The sequence below is a fragment of the Meleagris gallopavo genome, chromosome 23, assembly GCF_000146605.3.
Source record: "Meleagris gallopavo isolate NT-WF06-2002-E0010 breed Aviagen turkey brand Nicholas breeding stock chromosome 23, Turkey_5.1, whole genome shotgun sequence".
NCBI lineage: Eukaryota > Metazoa > Chordata > Aves > Galliformes > Phasianidae > Meleagris > Meleagris gallopavo.
The window spans coordinates 6,040,437-6,056,888 of NC_015033.2; the positions used below are offsets into that span (position 1 = coordinate 6,040,437).

Consider the following 16,452-nt stretch of genomic DNA (forward strand, 5'->3'; position numbering starts at 1 on the left):
TGGCTCTGTTGGAAAATAAGGAATCTGTATTTGCAGATCTAGACTGCAATTATTTTTATTCTGCCATCTAACTTAGCCACTTTAGTTTAATTTTTCCCCTTCAGAGGCTAATCAAAAGCAGTGCCTGAATGCTTAAGAAAGAGTGAATAATATACACTGTACAATGTCTAATTTTTGGCTGCAAGACCAATTTTTAAGCCATTCTCTGTCCCGTTCATCTTAATTAATTAAAACCTTTTGACTTTGTTCATTCTCTGAACAAAGCAGGGCAAGTTGAGGCAGCTGCTGACCAAAGTGGCGTGGTAAGTCCCATGCCAGATCTCACCACAATATCCTGCTGTATTTCTGGATGTGCAGATAGGCAGATAGTGGGAGATCAAAAATCCCAACATGTTTTGTAATAATCCTGTCCTCACTCCCTCTGTGTTAACAAGTCATACAAGTGTGCAAATAGGCACAGCTATAAGGAAGAGAACGAACGACAGTTTTAGTTTTGCTTTTTTAAACATTATAACAGATTGCTTGTTTTGGAAGAAGAATGTGTGTCATATGTAACTCCCTTTTAAGGGCAAACAGACACCAAAAGGTTCCTGAAGGGATGCACTTGTGTTTGTAACAGTGCCTGGGAGCCCTCCAACGCCAGAGATCTGGAGCCCTGCTAAGCAGTGAGTAAAGCCAAAGTACTGCAAAGTGAAAATAACCTTACTCAGACAGCTAGCTGCAATCTAACAAGCAACAGGACAAAGAAAACCTTCTACATTCATGATACCCAGTGTTAATTATGATAGTTCTGAAAAAATTGGCAGCTCCTGAGCCAGGTTGCTGAACTGAGCAGACAGTTGACATATTTTATACGACAAGCTATACTAGAAACTAAAACAACACAAACTTTTCAAGGCTGCTGCCTTTAAGTTCACTTCCTGAGTTCTGTGCTTAATGGGATTTGCTTTACACAACTTTCTTGCCAATAAACCTCATTAGCTGGCAGATGGAGAGAAAGAAAACAACACTGTTTTCTGTTAATTGCTGGAGGATAAACATAAGGTCTCAGAGGTAGGTGAGACATATTGTCCTAGTGCTGGAAATCATTCAGCCCAACCAGGTTCTTCCTAGGAAAACCAGACAGGATTTACTGACAGAATCGGTCTCGCTATCACTACCACCAATCCTACCATAAGTACAACCAATTTACTGTACCTTCTCTTTCCTCTGTTTTGATTGGCACTGCAGAGTGGGTTACAAAGTCTTATGTTAACAGCTGATCTGTTTTATTCAACAGCCTATGTAAGTGTGTGAAAGGCACGGTGCTACTACAGCACAAACACTGCTAGGCTCCTCTCAATTTTCTCATCTTGTTCTTACCATATTTGCCAGCACACAGCCATCCAGTAATTGCTATGGTGATGTGAAGCTGCCTTCCTTCAGTAAGTGGGAGGAATTCAAACTCTTCTATGGCTCCCACACGTTTCTTCATCTTGTATCCTACACACAGGGTAGAAACACGGATCTCAGAAATCACACAAGAACAGACACTGTTAACAATAGAAATTCATAAGAGATGTCTTGGCTCATGACTAAGGTTTTCTCTTTCCAAGACCCTCAGCAAATCTATGTATTACTTGGTATGGAGCCAACATGATCCCTCTGAGCTCTCATGATCTGTGGGTATCTGAGCAAAAGGCTGTTTTGCAGAAAACTCAACATCAGCTTTAACAGCTACTGCTCTCTGTTGCTGCACCTTTCTAATCCAAAGCAGGAAGCTTTCATCTCTTTTACTTAGCACATATCAAACACTATTTTCCTAGTTAGTCATCAAGCATGTCTTGAAATAAAAGTTATCTCAAAGTTGTGAGATCATACTTGCAATCACTTTCCTTGCTCTGGTTATGCTCTACATTTTGGAACACGATCCTGTGCCTCAGTACCTGTGAAGTCTGCAGTCACTCTCTTACCAGTAAGGCCAGCTCCAGCAGCTCCAAAAAGGGATGCCATGACAGCAATTCCTGCAGTTGAACCAAGAGCAGCTGCTCCTGCACTTCCAATGATAGTAGCAGCCCCAGCAGCAACCAGAGGGGCAGCAAGACCTCCTGTCAAGCCTGAGAAGGCAACAAGTGAGTTCAGCAGTCTCTTACCAAGTGCAAAAAACAATCATTTCCCTGTGCTGGGTGAGTACTGCTAATGCTATTGAAAAAGTGACCTGTTTTGCATCACTGGTAAAGGGGCTTTCTAAGATCATCCCCAGGCCTTGAATCTCTGCATTTCAGTAAAAATAAAGAATAATTTAAGTTGAGGAAGAACATGTGATAGATTGTGCCCCAGACAAACATCATCCAAATTCTTCAGTCTCTCTCCAGTATCTTTAAACTGACTTTCCAGCATGCACTGCTCCATGCAATGCTCCCACAAACCCAATGGATTTTCACTTTTACAACTCTTTCAGTTTTACTTTTGGACGGCAGAAGCTGAAGTGACATACTACCTTTAGCCTGGCAATAAAGAAGGAAAAAAACAACACAGTGAACACTTTAAAGAAGCCTGGCTTCTGCTGCTGAATATGCAAGTCAGAACCCCACTTTCTCCCCCTTGCACTTCAGGAGCAAGCTTTTGACAGCCCAAGGCAGCCTCACCGATCACTGTTCCACCCCCAACGGTTGCCAAGCCGATCAGCAGGTATCTCTTCAGCTTCCTTCTTCTTTCCTTCTTTTTTCTTGAGACTTCTGCAGTTCTGCAGGGGGATTAAAAGCATAAAAGCTGATGGAAAAGCCTGGCAGATAACAATGCTGCACCACAATCTGCTTATATCCTCCTCAGTGTAATTTCCCTACTGGGAACAGTAAAAAGTACCATGCAGGTGTGGACTGTGACAACACATTCAGATTTATGAGCACGGACATAAGCCACAGATTTAAATTGAAACAATTTAATTGCTTGGAAAAGCCAACAGATGTTACTTACTTTGAAAACACTTCCTAACAGGGGTGAAGCTTGTTAAAAAAAAAAAAGAAGCAAAGTCAGAAACATTTCAGTAGCTATATACTGCCTATGTGGCTTGCAGAAAATCTATTGCAGTTTTTATAAGATGAAAACAATTTCTGCATTATGCAGTTAATTCTGCGTGTCTAATGGAAAAGAAGTGGGTCCTACATATGTGATGTATTGGCAGACTGCATGGGAGGCTCTCACCTCTAGGCTGCAGAACAACTGCCAGGCTAATCTGGCCCATTATTACTGGTTATTTGTTGTGAGATGCTCTGAAGTCAGATCAGGTTGCAGGAAGGAATGCAAGCACAAGCAAACAGTGAAAGCTGATGGGCACACAGCTCAGGACTTCAGCTTTCAGGGGAAGAGAAAGAACTGACAAAAAGAACCATCTACTGATACCAGATAGGGAAGTCTGATACTGCACCTTCTAGGTTCTCTCTGACACAGTTCAATTTCTAAGTATTCAGGGATGCAAAATGGACATTTGGTCTGATCACACACAAATTACTATAATAAAGATGTTAACCTTTCTGATCACTGCACCCTACAGCTTGCAGTACTTTGCCTAGTTCCAGCAGGAGCTGTGCTCCTCCTAAAGCAAACCATTCTCACACTAATACTCACCACACCAAGCCCCATCCATGCTGCACCCTCTGTAGCACATGGGGGAGAAGGAGACTTAACCTTGGGGACAAACAGCAGAGATGCTGAGATGGGTTAGCTCAGATCAAACATCACCAGGGTGAGCTGCAGAGCAGACACAAGGTAGTTTCCACAGAATCATTAAGGTTGGTTTCCCATTCCTCTGTCATTAAAAGTCCATAGCTGTGTGATGATGTAAGGGGAACTGCTTGATGTTCATTAAAAGCAAACCTTGAGTGCAGATAGGACTTTGAGCAGCATCTGTGGTATCATCAGACAGGAAGATAACTGCCACAGCTGTCAATTTTCATCTCAGTTTTTAGGGCAAATCAGTTCCCTGAGGCTGTGAGCATATCAGCTCAGGGTTGGATGTAAGGACATCAGGTTAAATCATGTCTGTGTCATGTAAATGCTACACCAGCATTATGTAAATCTTTGGAACAGATCAGATATTCCTAAGTGAAAGCAACCCTGCAAATGTAAATGATGACTGCTGCAGTCAGCTGTGTAATTATAACAGTTTCTAATGGTGCAGTTCTATGCTGCTTTCTGTTTTGGTTTCAGCAACAGAGCATCAAGAAAACCACCTGAAATGCACCATGACTTTTACTCCCTTATATTATACACCAGACTTATTTTAAAGACCTGATTACAGAGAAAGTGCAATTCAACTCAGGAACTGATTTTGACCTGGTGACCTCATCCAGCCGTGCCAAATGCTACTTGATGGTACTCATTAAGGTGAATGCTATTCATTAAGATGAATGATCCTTAGCAGTGACCACTGGCCACCAGACCTGTGAGCTGCTGTGTCAGACCTGAACCAAAGGCCAGATCCTCCTTCTGTTGCTCATAAACAAACTGAATTATGTTAGTATTAGAAAAATCAGAATTTGGCCCTGAATTCCCCCACAAGCACATCAGAAGACATTAAAAAAATAAAAACTTCTCCTTTTAGGAACAAGAAATAAAATTAAATTGGGTTAAAACCACAAGAAAATTAAGTAGAAGCAGAAGCAGAGAATAAGGGTAATTTGTACTAGCTAACAGTGAGATGGAATCAAACTATTTTCCAATAGCAGACTTTATATTTAGCTGCTCTCTAATTATACCTCATGATACAATAACATAATAGTATTAAATACAGTTCTAAGTTCATTTGTCTCTGTACATTTAAGCTGTACTTTAACAAGCTTAGCCAAAACAGGTAAATAAACTGAAAGAGAAAAAATGCCACTCATTAGGCACTAATTTTGGTTTATCTCTACTGTCTTTGGTTTATCTCTCACAAGAAGTACTTTCTATTTCAGAGGAAAGTGAGAGAAACAGAGGATAGTGAAGTTGTTCACAGAGCAAGTTTTCTTCTAACCTGCCTATTCAGTGGTTAATCTGAGCCTTCAAACATGAGAATTTATCTTACTTCCAAACTTGGATATTTTCCCTCCTAATCCTAACCTAATAGTGGATTTTCATTACCCATATAATTGCCTAATCCTTCCTGGAACCCTCAAAGCGCTCTGTAATTTTGATAAAGACAATTCTAGATGAGTCCCAAACAATACACAGCATTGTACAGCACAGCAGGAGGAAAATGAAGCACAGTGGGTGAAATCCCTGCTTCGTTGAAGTCAATGGCAGAACTCCCACTGACTTGCACGGCACAAGGATTTCATCTCCACAGTGATCCTCCAAGAAAACCACTGCATATTACCTCTGTTTGCACGTTCTGCAGTTGCAAATGTAGCTGACAGTGGAGAATTGCAGCCTGCATGGCAACATCTTTAGCACCATACAACCTCACCTTCTATAACTCCATGGTCAAAGTGGAGTTTGGGTCATTGCTCTCTGTATGTAACTGCTAAAATTGCCGGTGATGGTTGCTTTCCTTACAGTTTCTACATGACAGCTGTCCCTTGGTTACCTGACTGCTTTTTTCCACTGTGGCAACTAACTGCCTCTTCTCAGTGATCTTGGATTTGCTGCTGAACCACAGATCACATTTGGAGAGAAGTTATAGGTAGTGCTACAGATCATTTTCCAGTGATGAAAAGTAGCATGAATACATGTTAGCAAACAACTGATGTCATATTTTCCAATTTCTCATAGAGCTGCCTACAGAAGAGAAGTTTACACCTGCAAGTCAGAACACGTTTGGCACAAGTAATGTGGATTTAAATGCTTGGAGCACTGTTTTATAGATAATCACACTGAACATTTAATTTTGCACACACTGGGCCACAGGACATGTCCACGGGAACAAAGGCAAGAGCAAAACTTCCCATTACAAATATCAGTAAATAATGCATAAGCAGAAGCTGCCAAAAATCCACTTGGTTGTTCCTATTCTTGCAGAGGATGAGCAGAGCTGGAAGGATCCAAAGCAGATCCTAAGATTGTGTTCCCTGCCCCCAAAAATCTGTGAGGTCAAAGCAGCAGTGAGATTACATTCCACTGCATTTCCCAGTTGAGTCCTAACTGTAAAACAAAGAGTCATGAATTCCCCACAGGTCTCAGCTCTGTGCTAGTTTTAGTGCTGTAGTAATGAATGTATTGACACTGCAGCTGTGAACTGCTCTTATTGTGGAGATTTTCTTCTTTTGTCTAGCAGTTATTTCCATGGCTGCAATTTGGGCCTTTAAGGAAAGAACAAGAGTGAAATCAATGGCTTTTGTCACCCCAGGTACACCTGACAACCCGTAGGCAGCACAATTCTGCAGTCACTCCTGCTGCTATCAGACATCTTTTAGGGCTGCACTACAGCCCACTTCAGAAGCCACAGTTCAGAGGGAAGAGAGTTATGTACCAAGGCACTATCTGTGCAAGCGAGGCTCCACTCTTAATATGTGTGCTGTCCCATGTCAGAGGCTCAAGATTGAGTTTATTTTCATAAGCCACAGCGAAATAGTGCCCATTAGTACCAACCCTTGCTCCTGCATTACAAATGGTGCTCTCTTTAGCAGTACATGATCTTTGAGATTATTTTGACTTTCCCTTTTTACAGTGTGCTATAAAGTTAAGCTTTATTTAAACAGTCATAATTGAAAGGTACCTGTTACCTGCTCCTGCCCAGCAAAATGTCTGAACATGTTCTGCGTCAGAGACATTAATTAAAGTAGTTTTTGGCACTCAGGCTAACCTCGTAACATTTTGTGCTGAACTGGCATAAAAATATTAAACAGTTCCTTGAAAGTCTCCTATGGACAGGTTTACTGCCTCACACACTGCTAAACCTTCACACGGTTCCTGGCTCATAAGCAAAGAACTGTGTTTCGTAGAGACGCCAACTGTTTGGCAGTTCTGAATATAACAACTTGCAATTAAGAGGCTTCATCTTACATTAATAACAGAGAAGTCAGGTGATCAACAGTCCATAGATACATAAAGATGCCAGTGGTTGCCCTCAGAGGTCTACCTCCAATAGGAGTTAGACAGCTGACTCTTTAGGCAGAGTGGGCGGATCTGTAGAAAAGCAACAACTGAGGATTTAATTTTACAGGAACTTCATTCTGCAGGAAGCATTATTGCAGAGGTGTGAGTTTGGCCTGTAAGAAATAGCCTGGCTTTAGCCTTGATATATTCACATTGACCCATCCCCTTCTGTAAAGCAGAGCAAGGGAAATAATCAAAACACTGCCGGGTCAGCAAGCATCTGGCCTGTGTGCCTTTAAGAGTCATGGTTTCTCCAGAGGGAACAATTCCTCTGTAAATCTATTTGTTTCTATCTGAAGAGTATTAGGCCAAGAGATACAGATCTTTCTGGTGCACTTAAATATAATCTACAGTCTAGGAGACAAAATAGGAACAAGGAGATGAAGGAGTTTGGTGTGTGCATTTACCAGCTTGCAAGGTTGGGTTGCAGCTCTGATTTTACAAATGCTGAGCACTGTTGGCTCTCAGTGCAGCTGAAGTGCTTTGAGGGCCCTGCAACTCTCATCAAGCTGTAAATGATTAAGTTAAGAGCCACAGGGGGAATGAGCAGAGCCTGGACTTAGGCAGAATAACTGATGCTAAACTTTCAACCACCAGCAGTGCTCCTTCATCCCTTAGCCAAGCCAAGTGTTCTTACTCTGACTCTTCCTCTGTTTGTTCCTTCAGGCTTTCAAGCAGAGATTCCTCCAGGGCTTCCAGCTCCTCCAAGGGGATTCTCAGCAGCCAGCTGATGTGGCAGATCAACACCCTCACTCGTGCATCATAGTACCCTTAAACAGAGGAGAGCCCAGGTAATCCATCAGTCTTCATCACACCACATTAAATAACAAGTGGAGAAACCCAGCTGCACTAGAGGACCACGTTACACAAAAGCATATTGCTTCCCTCAGGCCCTCTTCATCTTTCACGTGTTTGAAGACAATTGTTATTGTCTAAAGAACAGAGCTCTAAATGGAAAACCCTCCCCAGTGCAAACCTCATCCTGTCAGTCACCTGCACCAGGTAACTGCCTATACGGGAGGAAAAGATCTCAAATCTTTAGGTTTTCATTGTCTTTTGATAGAGGACAAGGAGCAGAGGAGTGGACGACATCACGCAACCTGCAACAGGAGAAAGGACTGCTCCTGGGCGTATAAACAAGTGTTGTTAGAAAAGTAATCATAAAAATTTAGATATAACATTTCAAAATTATTTGTGCCAACTCTTTTTTTTTTTTAATGTGTTTCTCTCAGTAGCATCTGCTGTTTGCTGATAGCAGGCTTTTATAAAGGGCTCTTGGTGCACTCTGTGATGAAAAGCACAACAGTTTCTCTAGGGTTGCATAAAGATACCAGCAAGACACAACTACAAAGTATAGTTCTGATACGTGCTGCACGTAGACCAAATATGGCCACTGGCAATCTGTTCAGTTTATTTATTTATTACCATCATTACCAAGATACCAAGCTGCTTCAGTAGGCTTTAATGAGTTCACTTTTAAAATCTGTGCTTAGTAGAGAAATAAGGTTAATACTTATCCTCCTTTCATCCCTGATATGTAGCGCAACACGCAAACCCAAGCAGGAGTCTTAACAGCAGCCATCCTGCCTGCAATGCACAACTTAGCTTCTCACTTAGGCAGCTTGGCAATAAGTCACCAAGGCTTGAAAATACATTTGTTTAAATTCCAGCTTAGCAAAACAGGCAGTTTTGCAATAACTGAAAAGCTGATTTTCCATTAAAAATAAAACAGGAACAAAAGTGGTATTTGTTCTCAAGTGAAATAGGCTAATCAGCAGCCAGGGAGCTCTTTCCTGTGTGAACATGCTACAACACGGGGCTTTTAAAAAATGCAAGCTGCAATATAAAACAGACTTCTTGTAAAATTGAACATTTTGTCCAGTAGGCAGTCTGTTGCATGAAATTTATCAGACTAATCAATGCTACACATTGTAAGCCAGAAGTTAAGTGAATCACGTTTATTCACACCAGAATTTATTCTCTGAATATGTATTTGTTTTCCTTCTAGGCAATGAGTGATCTGCAGAGGATTTTAGGGTTGAAATTTTCATAACTGCTCCATGGCTTTCCAAAAGGAAGAAGAGGTCACCTGCACCCCTGGAAACACTGGAGGAGAAAAACATTCCACTCTAGGTATTCAACTTCAGAACTTTTCAATCATTACACACAATTGCATGCCAGTACATGTGAAGCTACAGAGGTGACCAGTTGCTGAGTTTTTGCAGGTAGTATCAGTTGTTTTTCCTGTAGTGGACACAGGGGAAGAGCATGCTGCTTTTGTTATAAAGGAACGTAGGATAAAATCGATTGGCACCCTGAGCTCTTCAAGCATTTTAAAGCATCAGATATGAACTCACTGATGTTAGCCTTACAAACACTAATGTAAACTTACCATCTCTGAGAGAGAAGGACAAAAGATCCTAAAAGGAAAAAAAAAAAAGAATATTGAAGTTAAGAGTGATGATGTACACCTAGAGGTCTTAAAATGGAAGTATGAAATCCCATCACACCACGATTTAATGGCTGCAGAGTGTCTATTCTGCCTGTGGGAAGGTAGGGAGCTACAAATCAACAGAGCAAAGCCAGATGCTTCCAGTGCACAATTATGCATATGCAGATACAAATGGCTGGACAGAAGCAGATAAGCACAAGATGGGAGAGTAGTGCCTGCTTGGTATGTGCTGAAGCAGCTGATTGTTGGGTTGTTGTCGTTGTTATTAGCAATCCTGTTGCAATTGAACGCCCTGTGATTACACAGGACTTCAAAGTCTGGAGAAATCAGGCTGTAAGCTCCCAGCTGCACTGATGCCTTCTGCTCTTCTAGTCACACCTACTCGAATTTTCAGCTCAAATAGGTTTGAATGTTACTTAGATGGACCAGTGGCTTCTATTTCCTTTGGCATTCTGGGAATTCATAGCTCTAGGGAGTAGGGCTGAACTAGCATGAAGTTCTTATGGATTAAGTACTCAAAAATAGAAATCACAAGATTTATAGCTATCTGTAAAGATCGAGGGGCTATGTTGGCTTTCCATCTGAAAAATTAATAGGAAAAACAGATCAATATAAGGCTTCCATGGACAAACCCATGAAAGAGGTCAGTGCTCCTCAGATGAGAAATTCTAATGTTTTACTGCTATGTTCTCTTCTTTTATTGTCACTGAATAACAATAACAGTAAATTCTAAGCTATTTACATAACTAAAACACTAAGCACTAGCTCAGTCTAGCTAGTTCCTCTCCTCCAAGCATAAAGCACAGCTAATTTTATAGGGAATCCTTTGACCCCTTGAGAACATGAAAAATACATTCAAAGACACAGGATGCTGCCAAAGAGTTTATGTTTATTAGACCCATAAGCTTCTAAGCAACATTTGAATTGTAAAAATGTCTCTAATCTGCTGCATGAGAAGCATAGAGAACAAGGCATCTTTAACCCAGTCCTTGAAGAGGGGCAGACTGTAGATATTGAGTCAAATATTAGGACCTGTACTCTGAATATCATTTTAACTTAAGGAGAGTCTACTATTTCATACAGGAGAAAAGCTTTTACATAGCACGAGGGAAACCACAGGGTCAGTGCAGCTGAATGTATGTGGCAGAATCTATGCTTTTTTACAAGGCATGACTCCAAAACCTTTGCTCTGTTGCTGCCTAACATTTACATATGAGTTTCCTACAGATATATTGCTCAGGTGCTCTGCTGCTAAATGTCTATGTGGCTCTGCCCATCCTTGGCCTGCCTGCCCTGCAAGGTCCAACAGGGTAAGTGTTTCCTGAAGATTCTGCTGATCTGGGCTCTGCACAACACAGACAGCATTCCTCCTGCATCCCAGTGGCCAAAGGAAAAGGAGAGGGCTGGTTTGCTATCTCTAGTGCATGAGTAACTGTTGTCATTGTGAATCAGAACTCTCGTGTTCCGAAAGCCACCACAATGTAAGGGAAAAAAAAAAAAGGAGGCTTCTTTTTAGCTCCAGGCACAGTTAGCATTCTGTGCACAATGCAGGCAGTTCCCCAGGCAGGTTGGCAGGGTGTGGGAAATGGAACCATAAATCCCCCAGGCAGAGGGAGGAATGGAACTTGGGTTTACAGTCCCCAGGCACTGTAACTGCTGCCATGCCCCCCATCTGGCTTCAGGGCTGCCAGGAGGGGCTGGCACAGAGGTGACAAAGCCCAGCAGAAAGCCCAAGGCTGTGAGGCCCAAGCAGAAAGCTGATCAAGAATGGAACCTGAAATCTGGAGTTAGGTGAAGCTTTTGACCTTGCTGCTGTCGTTTGCTAATGTAGGCAGTCTCCTGAGCAGGGTTGCTGTGCTGCACAGAGCCAGTTCAGAGCAATAAATGCTCCCTGGGTTTTGTGAAGGAGCCATAGGTCATGGCTCAGCTCCTACACAATTTATCCAGTAGGCTCAGTGGCACCAAACGTCAAATAACTTCTTTCAAAAATCTGGCCTAAGCATTCAGACACGTGTAGTTCAAAAGGTGAGAGATGGATACGGGTAATCAGGTGACAAACTGGAACAACTGTTTGATTGCATTGGTAACCATTAGCATACTCAAGTATTTATCAGTGCTTCAGGCTTTGCACGTACTACCATGCAGTCACCTGGAGTCCAATCAGCACTGATTAGATTAGTTCACAACTTGTTTGTTTTCTCTCTCTGTGCAGTAGCTATTGTGGTTTGGTCATTTTGAAGTGGAGGTGTTTTTTATTTTAATTGTGCTCAGGACCACCACGCACGATTGAGTGAAACCTCACAAAAGAAAGGAAAGCAATCTTTATTACAAGTCTTTGCCAGTATTTTATTAATTGCTATAAGTCCAAAATCTATTTCCTCATAGAGTTTCACACTGCAATGCTACTGTGTGTGGGAGGGAAATAACAATAAGGAAAAACACAGGAAAATGGGCATTCTAAGCCTGCTCAAAGCAAGAAAAAAAAAGATCCATAAGAATTTTGTTTTCTCACCCACTATCAGGAAACAAAAGTGGGTAAAGTCAACTTCTTCCCCTCCTTTCGCTGTCACTAAATGCAAATAGAAAATTTATTTCTATCCAGACAGGAATCACTGCTTTCTCATACCACACCCACAGCTATTTTTATGACTACTGTCTAGAAAGACAGCATTTGCATGTATTCATCACCTGCAATAAATTCAAATGAAGGCATAAATCCATAATCCTCCAATTTTCACTGAATCAGTGGTGAGCTCACCTCCTGATCTGTGCATCATCCCTTGGTAGAGGGCATTCAAAAATACGAGCATCAATGCACCAGGACCCTGCCACTGAACACACTGAGCATTAAAGTGTGTTCCTGGAATAAACATTTACAGTTAAATAAATAGTAAATGTGAAGTCAGCAGCAGCAGAACACAAAGAAACAGTAGTGCCATAAAGCAACAGATGGAGAACTGACAAAGTTTGATCCTGTGGCTTATTTTCAGGTAATAAGGAAAAAGCTTATCTCAGTCTGGTACCTTGAAGTTTCCCATATGCCAGTACGCTTTCCCATCAACACCCTGCAAGCCTCTCATGCCTTGCCCTACAGCAACCTTTAATTATATGTTTCATCTGACAACACTGATCACCTCACAGGACTGCGTGAGGTCCAACTGTTGAGGCATTAGGCTGATAGCTATTACTGATCTTTGCTTTCAACTAATCAAAGAACTGTTATCAAAGGCTTCTGTGCTCCACAAGGAACCGTGGCAAGTGCCTCCGTTCTCATAACAAAATATTGCACAATCCCAGAGATTGTTATCTCTGAGGATCCAGAGACTGTTTTGTAAAAGCACATGGAGACCTAACACAACATAAACTTGGAGCAAGCACAAGTTACATTTTGCCAAAATTTCACTCTTATTAAATGCAGCAGCCTAATTCTAGAGAATTCATCCTGGAGTAGACAGAGCTAGGGAAACGAGCCTGGGAAATGCTAGGTCATCTCAACACAGAAAGAACTGAACGTACGCTTACTGTTTTGAGCAAACAAAATAATTAAAAAAAATAAATCAAAACAGCTGCTCTTATTTCAGATCTGTCTAAACTTACTAATTAAGCTGATTAAGCTCATTAATCTCTGTCACTGTAGCGAGGTTGCTATAATATTTTGAGCATTATAACATACTGATGTTTGGAGCAAATCCTCTGATGCCTTTTATGGACCAGCTAGGAGACACAAAAGAAGGCAAAGATAAAGGGAATTCATCATGACCAAGAAGGAACACTTCCATCATCTCTTATGCAGCCTTGTCATGTATGTAGAAGTGCTTTGTATTAGAGAAGGAACATTAAAACTGTAAAACTGCTGGCCCTCTACACACCTCCTTGTATGTACACATTTTCCTGCTCCTCCAAAATCCCCCTTTTGCTCACAGTAAGAGAAAGGGGCTCTTAAATGAAAAATAGGGCCTCTCATGTTCAGTGTTTCACCAAAATCTGCAGAATGCCCATGCGTGTAAAAAAGATTGCAGCAATACAGTCAAAGTAAAAGATTTGACAGTTGTCTCTAAGGCAAAGGCATCAAAGACAGAAAATGTTAATTCAGCAGTAACTGCATCTCATGCTCATCACTTCCACGTGTTGTGAATGGATAGACTGCTAAGCACCCACAGAGCTGCACAGAAGAAAATACATATCAGGATTCTGATTTACTTCCCCAACTGTACAAACAGAACTGGACAAACAGGCAAGTATGACAGATCTTTTTTTGTAAAACCAACCAGAGGCGAGGGGAACGTACGAACTTACCTGGGTAATGACAACAGGATTATCTTTCACGGCGGGATCCTTCAGCAAAAGCTGGGCAAAAGTTTCTGTGCCCTCACCTCCTAAGCCACTAGCAAATGCTGTCATGGCAGGCAAGACAGCATCAGGCAGGTCCAGCCATTTCACCAAGCCCTCAATGAACTCTGTCCTGAAGGAGCTGTAAGGCAACAAAGACAGGTGAGGCCCTGTAACAGAGTATTTTTGCAAGCCTTGAGTGGCCCCTGCTTCCCTGGGATACACTTAAGTCTTTCTTTTTTTATTTTTTAAACCCAATCCATCCCATTTGCAAGAGACTCTGACACCACTTCGGTGTGAGCTGCTCCAAAAGCCACCTCCTGTGCTCATTCCCTGTGCCCACATTTAGTACCTTTGTTCTTTTTCAGGGAACAGCCACGCCAGGGATACCCCACAGAGTGCTGCATAAGTGAATTTTCCTGGTTCACCCAGCTGCTGGCTCAGCAGCACACACGATTCCTTTTCTTCTGCTTGTTCAGCCCCACTATGCTGCTTTGAACCCGAACTTTTCCACCTCTCTTCTGTAGCCATTTTTACCTGCAAGTTCAAAGAAGAAAAAGCAGAAGGGGAAAAAATAACATAAGAACTAGAAACCAGAAATCGAGGAAACAAATTGCCTTTGCTTTTTCACTGTCACACTTGCTGGTCTGTAGCAATGCAGGTCTGTCAAAGCCCAACTCGTGTATCTCATTGCAACATGATGCCGTGACTAGAGAAAATAGGAGGCTTTCTGTTCACCAGTTCTTAGTTCTTTTGCACAAAATCAACAATACTTCTCAAAAGGAGAAGTCTACTTCAAGATGCAAAGAAACTGGGCTCCATTCAGGCATATTATTCATGTATTTAGTGGAAAAAGAGATGGAAAAATAAAAGCTCTGCACCTGGCACAGGGACCAGTATGGCTGCCTGGGAAATAATTTGCTTATGTCATCCCCAACCCAAATTGCTCCTCTGTTCATTTTGCTGACAGTGTTAAGAAAGTTAAGTCCAGCTGCAGCCTCTGATTACGACTGTTAATGGAACCACTTATTTCCCAAGGCCATTGCTATGCTTTGTTTATAGTATAATCTTACCTATACAACCTCCCACTACGTTTCCCTAAACATAACATCCCCATGCTACGTGGAACTTAGGCTGGGCCAAAATATTATTTTCAGAGCACCAAAATGTAAGCAGCTTGTGATCACACACTTCCAAATGAACTGCTCCAAAGGGCTTCTGGGAGCCTCACTGAGTATACAGGGAGTTTTGGCTGCTAATCCAAGCAGCTAGCAGAGAGGACAGAAATCAGGCAGAGGTGACAGCAGCGCATTTCACAATCGAACGTCAGTAAGTCTGCTCCAAAGCTCACTTACATTACCTGAAAGTTCTACTGACTACATCAAGACTCAATCCATTTCCAAAGGGCACATCACAAATGGCAAACCATTTTGTGCTTGTTATTTGGATACTTTCCTCTGAACCCTGCTGATAGGAACTGGAGACAACCTGCTGTAACAGCATTAACCAAGCACTCAATCTCAGAAGATTCAGGCACCACTTACAGGGTAGTTTAGAATCCCAGAAGAAAGAAGTGCAGCAGAGGAGCAGCTCTTTGTAGAGACTGTATTATCTCCATGCTATCTGTCATGATGTTCCAGGTAAGCTGTCTGTCTTGCTGTCTCACTCAGAAATGTATTTGAGGCTATTCATATTCCTCAAGGCTTGCACTATGTAACTGCTAGTGTATAAACCAACACATATTCATCACTGAAAGGTTGGGGACTGCTGTAATTCACATGCCTGTCCCCAGGAGAGCTCAGCCTCCCTGTAGCAAGCATCTCCTGATGCCGCCTATGGCCTGAGCACACAGGTCTAAGGAACCTCAGCACGTTTCCATGGAAACATCACATTCCAGCAACACGGGAGCACAAAGTCCTCAGGAATAAATAAACGGTGTTCTTTCTGTTCCAGTCAGAGGAGGGGAGGGCCAGGTACACTCTACCAGGGATCAGCACTGGTCCAGGTGGCACTGTACCTCCCCTCAGCACACAGCACTATGCCTCGGGCTTCGGCTCAGAAGGCACAGTGAGATGTCTCCATGCTTTCCAGGATTTCACCCCCTGCCAAAATCCCAAGACTTTTATTACCTCAGCAGCTCCAAAGCCCTCACATGGGTGACCAAAATCCATTTCATACCACTCCCTAAGCTCTGATCTTCCTAAACCATCCAGAGCCTGACTCAACACGACTGCCTAGAAATTATGGAACACAGTCACAATAACTTCACGCAAAATAACCTGGCGTGTCCACTCACCTCTGAACATAGATGTATTAACTTATTATGGGAAGCAGTACTGGAAATAAACAGTGATTTGTGATGCTGAGTGTTTAAAAGGGCAGCTTCACTTGGCCCTTTTCTGTCACCTCTTCAGTCAAGGAGAGCTCTGAGCAGTACACAGATATCGACTTCTTCATAAATATCTAAGGAAAACGGGGAAAAAGGGAAAATGTGCTGGGGTAGTACAGCTGGTGGCACTGAATTCAGGACTCTACAACGTCATTCAGCAACTTATAGCATTGCCATCATCTGAAATGTCACTTGAAAGTGATTCTTTTTTTTTTTTTTTTTAAATCAT

At 42.1% G+C, this 16,452-nt stretch overlaps 1 protein-coding gene across 2 annotated transcripts in view; it reads right to left on the minus strand.

The window, feature by feature from the left end:
* TMCO4 (transmembrane and coiled-coil domains 4) overlaps positions 1-16,446 on the minus strand; it is a 38,882-nt gene extending 22,436 nt beyond the window's left edge. For both annotated transcript variants that reach the window (XM_003212306.4, XM_010722955.3), the window contains exons 1-8: positions 16,131-16,446; positions 14,187-14,371; positions 13,802-13,976; positions 9,446-9,473; positions 7,691-7,823; positions 2,628-2,725; positions 1,953-2,096; positions 1,363-1,482 (exon numbers count right to left, since the gene is read on the minus strand). In XM_003212306.4, coding sequence (XP_003212354.1) covers positions 1,363-1,482; positions 1,953-2,096; positions 2,628-2,725; positions 7,691-7,823; positions 9,446-9,473; positions 13,802-13,976; positions 14,187-14,365 — 877 coding nt within the window. In that variant the 5' untranslated portion in view covers positions 14,366-14,371; positions 16,131-16,446. The remainder of the gene's footprint in view (positions 1-1,362; positions 1,483-1,952; positions 2,097-2,627; positions 2,726-7,690; positions 7,824-9,445; positions 9,474-13,801; positions 13,977-14,186; positions 14,372-16,130) is intronic.
* Positions 16,447-16,452: the final 6 nt, after the last annotated feature.